At 40.1% G+C, this 15106-nt stretch overlaps 1 protein-coding gene across 10 annotated transcripts in view; it reads left to right on the top strand.

Moving 5' to 3' along the window:
- Positions 1-15106, top strand: part of TATDN1 (TatD DNase domain containing 1) — a 50823-nt gene that overhangs the window by 30250 nt on the left and 5467 nt on the right. For all 10 annotated transcript variants that reach the window (XM_030937551.1, XM_010363900.2, XM_030937553.1 and 7 more), the window contains 4 exons: positions 2083-2168; positions 2257-2297; positions 4591-4667; positions 13303-13373. In XM_030937551.1, the coding sequence (XP_030793411.1) occupies positions 2083-2168; positions 2257-2297; positions 4591-4667; positions 13303-13373 (275 nt within the window). The remainder of the gene's footprint in view (positions 1-2082; positions 2169-2256; positions 2298-4590; positions 4668-13302; positions 13374-15106) is intronic.

The raw sequence follows: 15106 nt of genomic DNA on the forward strand, positions 1-15106 counted from the left end.
TTTTCCATCCAACCATTAGATACTGTGAATTTGCAGCTTGGTCATGTGGTTTGGTCCATGGAATTTTGTGTGGAAAAAATAACCAGTATAGTGTAGAGCAGTGCACACAATGAAGAGGACTGCCTGCTGTGTGTAGCCAGAAGCCAAATATATTAGTAAAGTTGACATAATGACTAGAGCACACTTAATTGCTGACATTTGGTTTACTTTAGAGGTTATGGAAATAGTGACTGGTTGTATTATTAAAATATCTTTTTGTCCAAGTTGTCATTAATATTTCCTACACTGCAAAATTTCAGCACTTCGTTAATGAAAGGAAAATATTTTTGCTTATTCTAACCCAGCAGAATCTGAAAAAGAGATTTTAAAACCCAAACATTTGGTAATACAGACATAGACCACCAATTTTAGGAAGACTGTTTCTATTTTTTTTATTTTTATTTTTTTTGAGACAGAGTGCTGCTCTGTCACCCAGGCTGGAGTGCAAGTAGTGTGACATCAGCCCACTGCAACCTTTGACCCTGGGTTCAAGCGATTCTCGTGCCTCAGCCCATGGAATAGCTGGGATTACAGACGTGTGCCAACACGTTGGCTAATTTTTATTTATTTATTTATTTTTTGAGACAGAGTCTCGCTCTGCCGCCCAGGCTGGAGTGCAGTGGCCGGATCTCAGCTCACTGCGAGCTCTGCCTCCCGGGTTTACGCCATTCTCCTGCCTCAGCCTCCCGAGTAGCTGGGACTACAGGCGCCCGCCACCTTGCCCAGCTAGTTTTTTGTATTTTTTAGTAGAGACGAGGTTTCACTGTGTTAGCCAGGATGGTCTTGATCTCCTGACCTCGTGATCCGTCCGTCTCGGCCTCCCAAAGTGCTGGGATTACAGGCTTGAGCCACCGCGCCCGGCCTAATTTTTATATTTTTAGTAGAGACAAGGTTTCATTCACCATGTTGGCCAGACTGGTCTTGAACTCCTACCCTTGAGTGATCCACCCACCTTGGCCTCCCAAAGTGCTGGGATTACAGGTATGAGCCACCATGCCCAGCCTGAAGACTGCTTCTTAAGAAGTACATTTCTAGTTCTAATTTTAAAATTTAGCATTTTCAAGAGTGCAAAGGGGATAAAATAGTCCTGCACATGAGGAAATATGATATAGGAAAATATAGCAAAAGAGGCTTAAGTTAAACAGAGAAATTGTTTCCCCAAATTAAAGGACTTAGAAGAGGTAAGCACATCTAAGAAAATAATAAGCCACCTGTTATCCTGATTCAGTTGAACCTACCATTTGTGAGAACAAGAGGGAGCACTGTGTTGAAGTGAAAAAACAAACAGAATGAACATTCATTATATCCTCTGAATATTGTCATTATACTCCGGGACCAGAAGGAAGCGTCTTGAAAACGTGACAGATTTTTGCCATTTAGGCTGGGACTTGGAATGAGAGCACTGAAGGTCTGGTTCCAAGTTGGTCATGCCAGGTATTGTTATGTTGGACAAAGTACGACACCAGCTTTTATCCTTGGGTTATTTTGAGGATCAAATGAGACAAAGGTATGTGGTACTTGGAAAAAGCTTCTTATCAAGTACTCTAAGATATTCAGGGCTACCACTTTATCATGTAATTTTCTTTTTTTAATAGCATAATTGAGTTATTTGCTGTTTAGCAAATACTTAGATTTGGTTTTTGAGGGAAACCTTGTTCATTTTGCCCAGTGGCAGTAACTTCTTTTATAACAGCACATAAAATACTGGTTGCAAAATGGAATAGATTGGCATGCATTATGAAGCTCTGCCGGGCTTCTCGCTTGGTGAGTTGACTTCCATTGATGGTGCTCCCAGTGGCAAGGGGCCAGTGGTGGTACTTTATGAAAATAATTTTGTAAGCCCAGAAAATGAAGTATTTCTTTCCAAAAATTGTAAGTTATAAAAGCCCTTTGATAAGCCTGATGTGCTTTAAATGTTCATAATTATTGTCCTGTAATTTATAGAGAATTAAATACCTTTAACTTAAAAGCTGTTTTGACATCATTACCTTCCTCATGCTAAAATAAAATTTGTAATGAGAATTTTTTTTTTGCATTATGCAGATATTTTGAAAAACAGTTTGAACTGTCAGAACAAACAAAATTACCAATGTTTCTTCATTGTCGAAACTCACATGCTGACTTTTTGGGTGAGTTAAAACCAAAGTCTCATTTAGAACTTAAGAATTTTGTAGAAATCAAGCTATTTGCTAAAAATTCTTTGTTTTTAATTTACAGACATAATGAAAAGAAATAGAGATCGCTGTGTAGGGGGAGTGGTAAGTATAAAATAGTCATTTTTAATACAAGTTGAACATCTCTAATCCAAAAATCCAAATACTCCCAAGAACAAAATATTCCAAAATCTGAAACTTTTTAAGCACTGACATGAGATAGTGACACCTTTGCTTTCTGATTATTCGTTGTACACAAATTTAGTTTCATGCACACAGTTATTTAAATTATTTACCTTCAGGGTATGGTATAAAGTGTATATGAAACATAAATGAATTTCATGTTTAGACTTGAGTCCCTTCCCAAAGATTTCTTTTTATGTATATGCAGATATTCCAAAATCTGAAAAAATCTGAAATACGAAACACCTTTGGTCCCACATACTTGGGATAAGGGATACTTAACATTTATGTGACACATAAAGCATCTTGGTTATGAAGGATGGCCCCTAATTCAGACGTCAACATTTAAATTTTTTTTAAAAAAGGAAAAAAAAAGAAAACCATGTGAATTAGATAGAATTCAATAGAATTAGGAGTTTCTTTTCCCATCCTTTGAAAGACATGTAAATTTACTGTTGAATGTATGGGCCAGATGTGGCATAAACACAAATCAGTTTTAATTATAGTTCCTTTGTTCAGAGTACAAGAATGAGCACAGAATTCCATTCACAAGAAAACCCTGTGAAATTTGGTTTTTGGTTTTTTTTTTTTTTTTTTTTTTGGTTATTGAGAAAGGATCTGGCTCTGTCATCCAGGCTGAAGTGGAGTGGCACAATCTCAGCTCACTGCAACCTCCGCTTCCCCAGGATCAAGCCATCCTCAGCCTTCCCAGTAGCTGGGACTACAGGCATGCGCCACCATGCTTAGCTAATTTTTTTGTATATTTTGTAGAGATGGAGTTTACCATGTTGCCTAGGCTGATCTTGAACTCCTAAACTCAAGCAATCTGCCCACCTTGGCTTCCTGACATGTTGGGATTACAGGTGTAAGCCACTGTGCCTGGCCCTTGAATTCACTTCTACGCAATCTCGGCTCATCGCAACCTCCGCCTCCCAGGTTCAAGCGATTCCCCTGCCTCAGCCTCCCAAGTAGCTGGGACTACAGGCACGCACCACCACGCCTGGTTAATTTTTTGCATTTTAGTAGAGACGGGATTTCACCATGTTGGCCAGGATGGTCTCGATCTCCTGACCTTGTGATCTGCCCACCTCGGCCTCCCAAAGTGCTGGGATTATGGTTTATGCTTTTTAAGCAACAGTCTTACCCATTTATAAGAATTTCTTCAGCCTTGTCTCTTTTTTTTTTTTTTGAGACAGTTTCACTCTTGTTGCCCAGACTGCACTGTAATGATGCGATCGCAGCTCAATGCAACCTCCGCCTCCTGAGTTCAAGCAGTTCTCCTGCCTCAGGCCTCCCGAGTAGTTGGGATTACAGGCATGCGCCACCACAGCCTGCTAATTTTGTATTTTTAGTAGAGATACGTTTTCTCCACGTTGGTCAGGCTGGTCTCGAACTCCCAACCTCAGGTGATCCACCGGCATCAGCCTCCCAAAGTGCTGAGGTTACAGGCGTGAGCCATCACACCTGGCCCTGCCTTGTCTCTTAAAAGTAATTTCTCTTCCAGAAAAAAGTATCCTTGGCCGGGCATGGTGGCTCACTCCTGTAATCCCAGCACTTTGGGAGGCCGAGGCGGGTGGATCCCCTGGGGGCGGGAGTTCGAGACCAGCCTGAATAATATGGAGAAACACCCTCTACTAAAAAAAAAAATACAAAATTAGCCAGGCGTGGTGGCGCATGCCTGTAATCCCAGCTACTCAGGAGGCTGAGGCAGGAGAATTGCTTGAAGCAGGGAGGCGGAGGTTGCAGTGAGCCAAGAGCACGCCATTGCACTCCAGCCTGGGCAACAAGAGTGAAACTCCATCTCAAAAAAAAAAAAAGTCCTCTAACAGAAAATTCATCAGTATTTTAAAACGTGTTTTAAATGGTGCCATAAAATTTCTAAGCTTTCTTCATGTTTTTGCCTAAGAATATGTCTATTCCTAAACCCCTTTCTGGAGCTTCTGCACTAATGCTAGTGTGGAGACAGCAACACTGCTACTCTAAAGAGAGAAATTCTCAGCAGCTAACGTTTTGCATCATGTCACTGGAGATGATGACCGGTTATAACTGTGAAATCTGATATGAAAATAAAAATTATAGGGACTACCACCTTTGAAATCCTGAGGTCCAAAAACTTACAGGGATCTATATTTTTGCCTACAAAGTCTTATTAATGTAACTTAGAATTTTAAAGAGTAATTATTATAATAATAAAATTATACCTGTATGTCCCCAGGTGCATTCATTTGATGGTACCAAGGAAGCAGCAGCTGCTTTGATTGACTTGGATCTTTATATAGGATTTAATGGTTGGTACGTTCTTAGGTTGTTTTGTTTTTAACTTTTATTTAAGCAGATTTCTTAAATTGTTTTACAGTGAATTGCTGATGAAGATTGATTTTCATTAAAATTTGTGTGTGTTTACACTGATCTTTGCTGGGAATTTCAGTCATTATGTAAGAAATTAAACAGTACATTACGATTACAAGTTAAAGCTCAGAAGTTATAGACTAGTATATTATGTCCTAATAATGGAAAACTATTTTGTGTTGAGATCAGCAGCTAGCTTTCTCTAGTAATCCAATTTATGCTCAGATCATTTGATCCCTTGAAAATGTGTTCACAGCATTATGTATACATATACATGTCATGTCTACGGACGAAAGGTTATTCTATGACAGTCATACATCTCTGCAGGCAAAGAAACCGAGGCTCAAAGAAATTAGGAAACAGGTATAGAGTTTCTCCAAGTATGAGAACCCATGTCCTCTGGCTTCTCACTCTGTGACCTTTCTGCTGTTATATCACACTAAACTTCACACACTCAGTACACTCAGCTAGCACAGCCAGGTCCCTGGGTTGGTTTTGTCAAATATGTAAGAGCTTTGACCAGTGTCTTTTCAGAGGATATCAATGTATCCCATTAATCAGTTGCAAAATAGTATAAGACTTTCAGTCCTTCAGTGTCTCATACCCTTAAAATTATTGTGTTTCCAATTGCATTATTTTTGAGTAAACTCTAGGGAAGTAGAATCATGGAATTACATATTTGCTCTAGAGTTCAGAGTTTAAATGTCTAAGCTGCTTTCATATTTAATGGTTTAATTAACTTTAAAATTAATATGCAAGGAATATATGCATAGTGATTAAAAAGTCAAGTAGTACTCACAGATATAAACAAAAATCAGAGTCCCCCCAGCATGACCTTACCCCAGGTCAGCTTTTCTAGTGGCAACAATTTTGCTATTTGTCGCCATATTTCCAAATAATATCCATATACTATTGTCTCTTGATTCATCCCCTGTGTCTATTCTCATTGGGGTATATGAGCACGTTAGTTCTTACATCCTGTACTAATCCCCTACCTCCATTATTCTCTGCATATCACTCTCAATGTCATTATTTCAGAATTTTTGGTTATATGCATACTCAATGTTTTCATTATTATGTCTCTATAAATGTTTCATTATTATTTCTATATAAGTATATAATTTCACAGAGCTATGCCAAGTATGAGAGGGTTTCAAGTTTTTTGGGGTTTTTTTTGTTTTTTTTTTGTTTTTTTTAAGATAGGGACTTGCTCTGTAGCCCAAGCTGGAATGCAGTGGTGTGATCACCACTCTGCAGCCTTGACCTCCCGGGCTCAAGCAACCCTCCCACCTCAGCCTCCTGAGTAGCTGGGATTACTGGTATGTGCCACCACACCCAGCTGTTTTTTACATTAAAGTTGAGACGGGATCTTGCTATGTGCCCAGGCTGGGCTTCAAGTTTAAGAAAGCCAGGTAAATAAAAATATGAGGGAGGTTAATCCAGGAAAACAAAAAGTAGTACGAGAAAAGAAATGTTAAGCACGGTAGACCACATGAGCAAACCTGTCTAGATATAATAGTCCCATCAGTTGCAGACTCTTCCATCTGTCTGTTTCAGTTTGGGCTAGTTCCTATTTTTAGATCCCATGTATTCCTTGTGTGTTTGTTTTAGTGGAACACATTCTATAACATCCTCTGAGGACGTTTTCATGGGAATTAAGTTTCTTGAGATTTTGCATGTTTGAAAATGAATTTTTTTTTCTGCTCTTCCTCTTACAAGTTAGCCTGGATAGTTAATGAAAGGGGAGAGAACCCCACTTTCAATTGATAGTTTCTGTGTGCATAAAATTCAAGATCAGAAATCATTTTCATGGAGAATTTATACTGTTCCATCAGTAGGTTCTAGTGTTGATGAAGTTGCTACTCTGATTCCTAATCCTTTACCTGTGACCTAGTTTTCTTCTCTTGTGAAAGGTTTTAGTTTTTCATCTCTGATGTGAAATTTCACGAAGATGTGTGTTGATGGTTTTCATATGCCTACTGTTGCTTTTTCATTAGCCCTTCCAGTGGGGGTCTCATCTTTACCCATCCTTGGAATTTGATTTTTCTTTACTGTTCTTTTCTTGGGCATACCAGACTGATAACTTGTATTCTTTTTATTCTATTTCCATTGTTTCCCTCCTTCCAAAAAAAGTGCTATATTTTATAACCCTTTTTATGAAATTTACTTCAGCTTTTTTCAATTTCTGAACACTCTATTCTTATACTGCAGTGTCTTCTCATCTCTCGAAAAGCATGAATGATAAAGTTACTTTCTGCTTGTCTTCCTGCATTTGTTTCCTCACAGTCACCTTTTCTTCTTTCCTTTGGTCTCTGTGATGATGGAAACTTTCTTCAAATGTCAGGCAGTCCTCACTGTCTATTTAAAAAAAAAAAAAGCCATTTGGAAGGTCTCTAGAAGGCATTCCAGCAACTGGCAGGCTCAGATGGCCAATTGACTTTTTGCTAGGGATTCCCAAATATCAGTTTGTAGAGATCTTTTTCTGGGTTGGTTCAGTTTCTCCAGAAAGGGATCTTGTGTTCTCTGCTGGAAAAGTGGGGAACAGTGGAGGGAAGGGCTTTATAAATGTCCCTGACAGTGTTTTGGAGCAGGATGGGTTAGAGGATCTCCCTGTTCAGTGGGCTGCCCCAGTCTCCATGCTTAGGCCTGTGCCTGACGCCTGTACTCCTCTGTGCTTGTTGTTCTCCAACTGTTTCTGATGTAGGTTCTCTTGAGACCCAGCACCTCTTTCTCTGCACCAAGTCACAGATACGTAACCTAGGAACCCTGTCTTCTCTTGAAGTTTTCTCAAACAATCTCCATTTCAGTCCCTGCCTTACTCCACTTTCTAGGGACTGTATCTGCTTCTGGGTTTGCTTGTCTTTCTCTCCAGGCACGTAACATTTAAGTCACTTGGCACTTAAACACTGGTCGTTTATCATTTCTCTGTCCACTTTCAACTTTATATGTTGTAATTTGGGGTAACATATGTCTCCTAGTTTCATTTAAAAAAATCCTGCTTTTCTCCTTGTAAGTTTTTTTTAAGAGAAGGGGGTAGAAGATCTTTATTTCACCAACTTAAAACCATTAATTCTTTTTTTTTTTTTTTTTTTTGAGACCAGGGTCTCACTCTGTTTCGCAAGCTGGACGACTTACTGCAGCCCCAACCTCCTGGGCTCAAGCAGTCCTCCCAAGTGTAATAGCTGAGACCACAAGCTCCTATCACCATGGTTGGCTAATGTCTGTACTTTTTGTAGAGATGGGGTTCTACCATGTTACCCAGGCTGGTCTCAAACTCCTGAGCTCAGGCTGTCCACCTGCCTCTGCCTCCCAAAGTGCTTGGATTACAGGCATGAACCACCATACCTGGCCCCTGTCTTAGGTATTTCTAAATGATCTTGAGTTTATTATGATGTTGCTTTAAGCTAATCACAAAAGATTCTTTTCTCCTACATTAATACTAGCTTCAGAATTAATAGGTTAGTCATTTATTATGGATGTTTATATTCTTATTTTGAAATCTAATTCATTGTCATCTTAATCTGAGTCTCTGAGGTGTGATAACTTAATCCACATATCACATAAAGTCTTTGGTTCCTAAAAGTTAAATTAGAATTTTTCCCCCAAGAAAATGGGAAGATGGCCGGGCCCCATGGCTCACGCCTGTAATCCCAGCACTTTGGGAGGCTGAGGCGGGTGGTTTACAAGGTCACGAGTTCAAGACCAGCCTGGCCAATGTGGTGAAACCCCATCTCTACTAAAAATACAAAAATTAGCTGGGGTGGTGGCACGCACCTGTAGTCCCAGCTAGTTGGGAGGCTGAGGCAGGAGAATCGCTTGAACTCGGGAGGCGGAGGTTTCAGTGAGCTGAGATCACGCCACTGCACTCCAGCCTGGGTGACAGAGCGAGACTCTGTCTCAAAAAAAAAAAAGAAAATGGGAAGATGTATTTCAGACTTGACTTCAGAATCGTGTAGTTGCTCATCATTAAATGGGAAACCTTACTAAACAGAAATACTGGCTTCTCTTTAAAATATTTATTAGTATATATATTTGGGCAAATTTTTACAGTCATAGGATAGACGTAGAATATTAAGCTAATCAGACATGATTTCGTGAGATCAAAAATACAAATAATCTAAAAATTTTTGAAAGTTTTAAATAGGCCGGGCACAGTGGCTCACACCTGTAATCCCAGCACTTTGGGAGGCCGAGGCGGGGGGATCATGAGGTCAGGAGATTGAGACCATCCTGGCTAACACAGTGAAACCCCCTCTGTACTAAATATACAAAAAATTAGCCGGGCAAGGTGGCAGGCGCCTGTAACCCCAGCTACTCGGGGCGCTAAGGCAGGAGAATGGCATGAACCCTGGAGGCAGAGCTTGCAGTGAGCCGAGATCACACCACTGCACTCCAACCTGGGCGACAGAGTGAGACTCCGTCTTAAAAAAAAAAAAAAAAGAAAAAAAAAGAAAACTTTTAAATATACTATCCATACCAACCACATCAGTATAGTTTACAAAATATCTATATTGACCAAGCTGGCTGAAAATAAGAATTTTATTTTTCTAGAGAGCACTAATTGCTACTTAATGTCAGACTAATGACATCCCACCCACCCCTCTAAAATCCTACTAAAATAAAATTATAGATATTGAAAAAGGAAAGAATCTATAATAGCAAAGAAAAAAGGCCAGTTTTTTGCTAATAAATGTTCTGTAGCTGGGTAAGCCCAGGAATTCAAGTGATGCTCCTGCCACAGCATCCTTAGTAGCTAGAGCTACAGGTGTAACCAGTCTGGGTAACTTAACGAGACCCCTATCTCTTAAATTTAAAAAAAAAAAAAAAAAAAAGAGGCCAGGCACAGTGGCTCACGCCTGTAATCCCAGTACTTCAGGAGGCCGAGGCAGGCGGATGACGATGTCAGGAGTTTGAGACCAGTCTGGCCAACATAGTGAAACCCTGTCTCTACTAAAAATACAAAAAATTAGCCAGGTGTGGTGGTGGACACCTGTAATCCCAGCTACTTGGGAGGCTGAGGCAGGAGAACTGTGTGAACCCGGGAGGCAGAGGTTGCAGTGAGTCGAGATTGCGCCATTGCACTCCAGCCCAGGTGACAGTGAGACACTCCGTCTGTTCTGTGGATTTCTGAAGACAGGTAAAACAGAAAGAGAAAGCTTAGATTACACCACTAAGGGGCCTCAGAAGAGATGGGAGCAAGTCTAGCAAACAAAATCCAATGGGGGGGGGGGTGCTTTAAGCTTAGAATTAGTGTGAAATAGGACTAGAAAGGATGATCAATTGAGGGCCTATATAGAGAAAAGATCTCACTCCCATATCCACTCCTGTGCATAGAGGACAAAAGCAGTAAACATTTACACAGCAGCCAGGGGCAGGGGTTTTCTTAAGAAAATTGAGAAAACTGGTGAGGACTAAGGCTTGGCGTGCTTATTATCAATCCATAAAGGAAAGCATTTAGAGAACCATGAGCCTAACAATTAGCTCCCTATACTCTTACCTTTAAATGTAGTTTCATAATATACCCTCTCCCACAAGAAGGTCTCACTAAGAATCCCCACTCAGAGAAGAGAACTGGTAATAAAACAGTCCTGCTTTGGCGCGGTGGCTCAAGCCTGTAATCCCAGCACTTTGGGAGGCCGAGACGGGCGGATCACGAGGTCAGGAGATCGAGACCATCCTGGCTAACACGGTGAAACCCCGTCTCTACTAAAAAGTACAAAAAACTAGCCGGGCGAGGTGGCGGGCGCCTGTAGTCCCAGCTACTCGGAGGCTGAGGCAGGAGAATGGCATAAACCCGGGAGGCGGAGCTTGCAGTGAGCTGAGAACCGGCCACTGCACTCCAGCCTGGGCGACAGAGCGAGACTCCGTCTCAAAAAAAAAAAAAAAAAAAAAAAAAACAGTCCTGCTTTCACAAAAGCAAAGGAAACGCAACACTAGCAACCTCCCTAAATATAAATGGATATCCAAGGACCACCAGACAAATGCGGTGAACCAGAAGCATGAAAGAAAAAGGCCAAGATAAATAGAAAACCTAACCCCAGTGAGACCCAACATAGTGGGATTTGAGATGTTACACACATGAAATATGAACAGAATGCTAAAAGAACATAAAAGAATAAGAGCTCCTCATATGAATGAATGGTGATGTTAAAATAATAGCACCAGTGGAAGCAGCTAGGGAATCAACACATTTGACAGAAAGATACATATTTTCTGTACAAACTACATATATTTGAGCAATCAAGTAGTAGACATAGAGAATTTTCGTTTTATGGAAGTACTCTAATAAGTAAAGGGCTGGTAGAATTATATCAGCATTTTGTAGCTCCTGGTGAATTATGCACTGGGCATCCATGGCTGCCTTAGATCACAAAAATAGAACCAGATATATGCCTGTAGATGAAAGATCACACCACCACCTAAGAAATGGTCTTCCCCCAGAAACATCCAACCCAAGTCTTATCCAGCCTGTAGATGGTACTCTAGATCTCCTATAAGAAATACAGAGGGCAGGCTAGGTGCAGTGGCTCGTGCCTGTAATCCCACCACTTTGGGAGGCCGAGGCAGGTGGATCACCTGAGGTCAGGAGTTCCAGACCAGCCTGGCCAACATGGTGAAACCCCCTCTCTACTAAAAATACAAAAATGAGCCGGGCATGGTGGCAGGCACCTGTAGTCCCAGCTACTCGGGAGGCTGAGGCAGGAGAATCGCTTGAACCCGGGAGGTGGATGTTGCGGCAAGCTGGGATTTTGCCAACATACTCCAGCCTGGGCAACAGAGCGAGACTCCGTCTCAAAAAAAAAAAAAAAATACAGAGGGCAGAGGAACCTGTTAAACTGCAACACAGATAAAATCAGCAAAATCAAGACTAGGGCACTGCACGGGGTGAACAGCTTGGTTTCTTCAACAAATAAATTTGAAGGGGGAAAAGATGCAGGAGATTTTAATAGGCTGAGACTTTAGAAGACAATGACCAATTGCAATGTGTAGGCCTCTCATTTGTGCCCTAATTTAATCAAACTTAAAAAGAATGTATGCCTCTGAGACAACTGGAAATTTGAATACTAGAAGATTGGGGTTTTTCTTAAATATGATAATAGTATTGTGGTTGCATTTTTTAAAGAGAATCCTTATGCTCAGAGATACATGCTGAAACATCCTGAATTAAATGCTGAAATATTAGAACTGTACATTTCGAATTTCCTTTTAAAATAATACAGGAGAGAGTAGGGGTAAGTGGATGGAACAGGATTGTCCTGGTTGATGATTGATGGGGCTGGGTGATAACTATATGAGAAGTCCACATTACCTAATTTCATGTATATCTTAAATTCTTTGTAATAACAAATGCTGAAATTAAAAATGCTATATAAGGAAGCAACCAAGATGTTCCTCAGTAGGTGAATGGATAAACTGTGGTATATCCAGTGGACTATTATTCAATGTCAAAAGAAATGAACTATCAAGCATGAAAAACATGGGATTTTAATGTGCATTTCCAAGTGAAAGAAGGCAGCCTGAAAAAGACTACATACTGTATAGTTCAAACTGTGTGACAGTCTGGAAAAGGCAAAACTATGGAGACGGTTCAAAGATAAGGGGTTAGAGGGAAGGAGGGATGAATAGGCAGACCACAGATTTTTAAGACCATGAAACTACTCAGTATGATACCACGATGGTAGATAGACGTAATTGCGTATTTGTCCAAACCCACAGAACATGACACCAAGTGAACCCTAATGTAAACTGTAAACTGTGGGTTTTGGAATGGCAATTTTGTGTCAAGGTAGGTTCATCAATGACAAACGTACCTACCATTATGGTGTGAAATTCTGAGAGTGGGGACATATGGTTGGGGAATCTCTATACTTTTTATTGCTGTAAACCTAAAACTGCTCTAAAAAATTAATTTAATTTGTGGTTACAAAAATTGTGTTTTTAAAGTAATACAAGAGCAGTATTAGTTGTCATCACATTATATGCTACACCATCCCAAACCTCACTGCCACATTACAGGAAGCGTTTATGTTTGCATTCATGGATCTTTGAGTCAGCTGGGTTTTGGCTGATAGAGGCTCAGGCAGCCATAGCAAGACTTGAGGCCAAAGCCAGATTCAAGGAGTCGAGTTCATCCTACAAAGAAACCATGGCAAGGGTGCAGATACATAATTCTGCTCAAGTAGAGTGAAGAATCTATCTTGGGCTAAAAATGGAAAATTCAGGAAATGAATGTTAACAGCCTTAGGAGCACCTCTAAGTTATGCAAATTACTCAGAAGCAAATGAATTCTTTTTTTAAAAAGTTAAATTTTACTTAGACTGATATGGAGTGCTGTTGGAAACCAACTAATAAGCATGGAAAATTGCGTTCCTGGAAGGCAGATAGGGTTAAAATAGATCTTAATCTGGATTGTTGAAGTATGGTAGTGTGCAATTACTTTCTAAAGTATACTGAAAACAAAATGTTATGGGGTTTTGGATTGGTCTTGTAGTACTTTAGACAAGTTGTGATATGAAAAAAGGTATTCGTTAATTGCTGCCTTTAAAAATAAATATATGTATACCCTTTTTTTTTTAAGTTCACTGAAAACTGAAGCTAATTTGGAAGTTTTGAAGTCAATTCCTAGTGAAAAATTAATGATCGAGACAGGTAAGTTTGTTTTCAGAATTTTGTTTCATATTAAACCATACCAAACACAAAAGAAAAAGAAATTTGACTTCAAACTTTAAGTGGACAAGTATTTTAAAACAGCACGCTCAACCTCAACAATTATGTTTTCCAGAACATCTTTGGGGGTTATTAATGGAAAAATATATGCAAATGATTTTTTTCAATTTTAGAAGTTTGCTATGTCTAAGCACTTAGAAAATGAGATGTTAGAATATAACTCAGGAGGGCCGGGTGTGGTGGCTCACGCCTGTAATCCCAGCACTTTGGGAGGCCAAGGTAGGTGGATCACGAGGTCAGGAGATCGAGACCATCCTGGCTAACATGGAGAAACCCCGTCTCTAATAAAAATACAAAAAATTAGCCGGGCATGGTGGCAGACACCTGTAGTCCCAGCTACTCGGGAGGCTGAGGCAGGAGAATGGCGTGAACCCGGGAGGTGGAGCTTGCAGTGAGCCGAGATTGTACCACTGCACTCCAGCCTGGGTGACAGAGTGAGACTCCATATCAAAAAAAAAAAAAAAAAAAAATATATATATATATATATATGTATATGTAACTCAGAAGGTTGTAGTTACAAGTACATAAACAAGGGGCCTTGACTAAGCACATCACACTTCCAAGTTTCAAAATCTGTTCAGAATTTTGTTTACACAGTGTCTTTATAATGGCTTAATTCTACAGCACTTTTTACAGTGCAACAATTTATATTGGTTTAGTATAAGAATTTTAGAATCTGTTGCCTCTTAAAACAAGGTGAGGCCGGGCGCTGTGGCTCACGCCTGTATTCCTAGCACTTTGGGAGGCCAAGGTGGGCGGATCACCTGAGGTCAGAAGTTCAAAACCAGCCTGACCAACATGGAGAAACCACATCTCTACTAAAAATACAAAATTATCCAGGCATGGTGGCACATGCCTGTAATCCCAGCTACTCAGGAGGCTGAGGCAGGAGAATTGCTTGAACCTGGAAGGCAGAGGTTGCGGTGAGCTGAGATCGCGCCATTGCACTCCAACCTGGGCAACAACAGCAAAACTCCATCTCAAAAAAAAAAAAATTACAAAAAATACAAAAAATTAGCTGGGCGTGGTGGCACATGCCTGTAGTCCCAGCTACTCAGGAGGCTGAGGCACGAGAACCGTTTGAACCTGGGAGACAGAGGTTGCAATGAGCCAAAATTGCGCCACTGCACTTCACCCTTCGAGACAGTGAGACTCCATCTCAAAAAAATAAGGTAAAAAGCTAAAACTTCTATCTAAACCCTGTCAAGGCTGTCCTTATACCATGGACTTTAGGAAAATCAAGACTGAGCCTTTCTGGAGAAATCACGTTCATTTCCTTGGGCAGTCAGGAAAACAAAATGATTTGATTAAAAGTACGATGCTTGTAAAATGTGTAAACTATTGTAATTCTTTATTTAAAAATATTCAAAACCAGTTTCACATTCAGTAGAGATGGAAATTTGTTTAACTTATGCAAACCTCACTACATGCATAGCGAAAAAGATTTTGAAAACTGAAAAAAAATCTGTTTAAATGTTTTCATGTTGTTATACAATTGTATTTAAGGTTTAGGTCTTTTTTTTAAAGCATGCTGCACACCAACAATACTAGCAGAAAAAAGGAATAAAAGTGAGTTTTAGAAGGTATTTAAGATGCAATTCAAGATTTTGTGCTTTTCTTAGAACTGTTTTCTGTTGCAATAATTGTGCCATTTT

Source organism: Rhinopithecus roxellana, chromosome 9 (genome assembly GCF_007565055.1).
Source record: "Rhinopithecus roxellana isolate Shanxi Qingling chromosome 9, ASM756505v1, whole genome shotgun sequence".
Classification (NCBI taxonomy): domain Eukaryota; kingdom Metazoa; phylum Chordata; class Mammalia; order Primates; family Cercopithecidae; genus Rhinopithecus; species Rhinopithecus roxellana.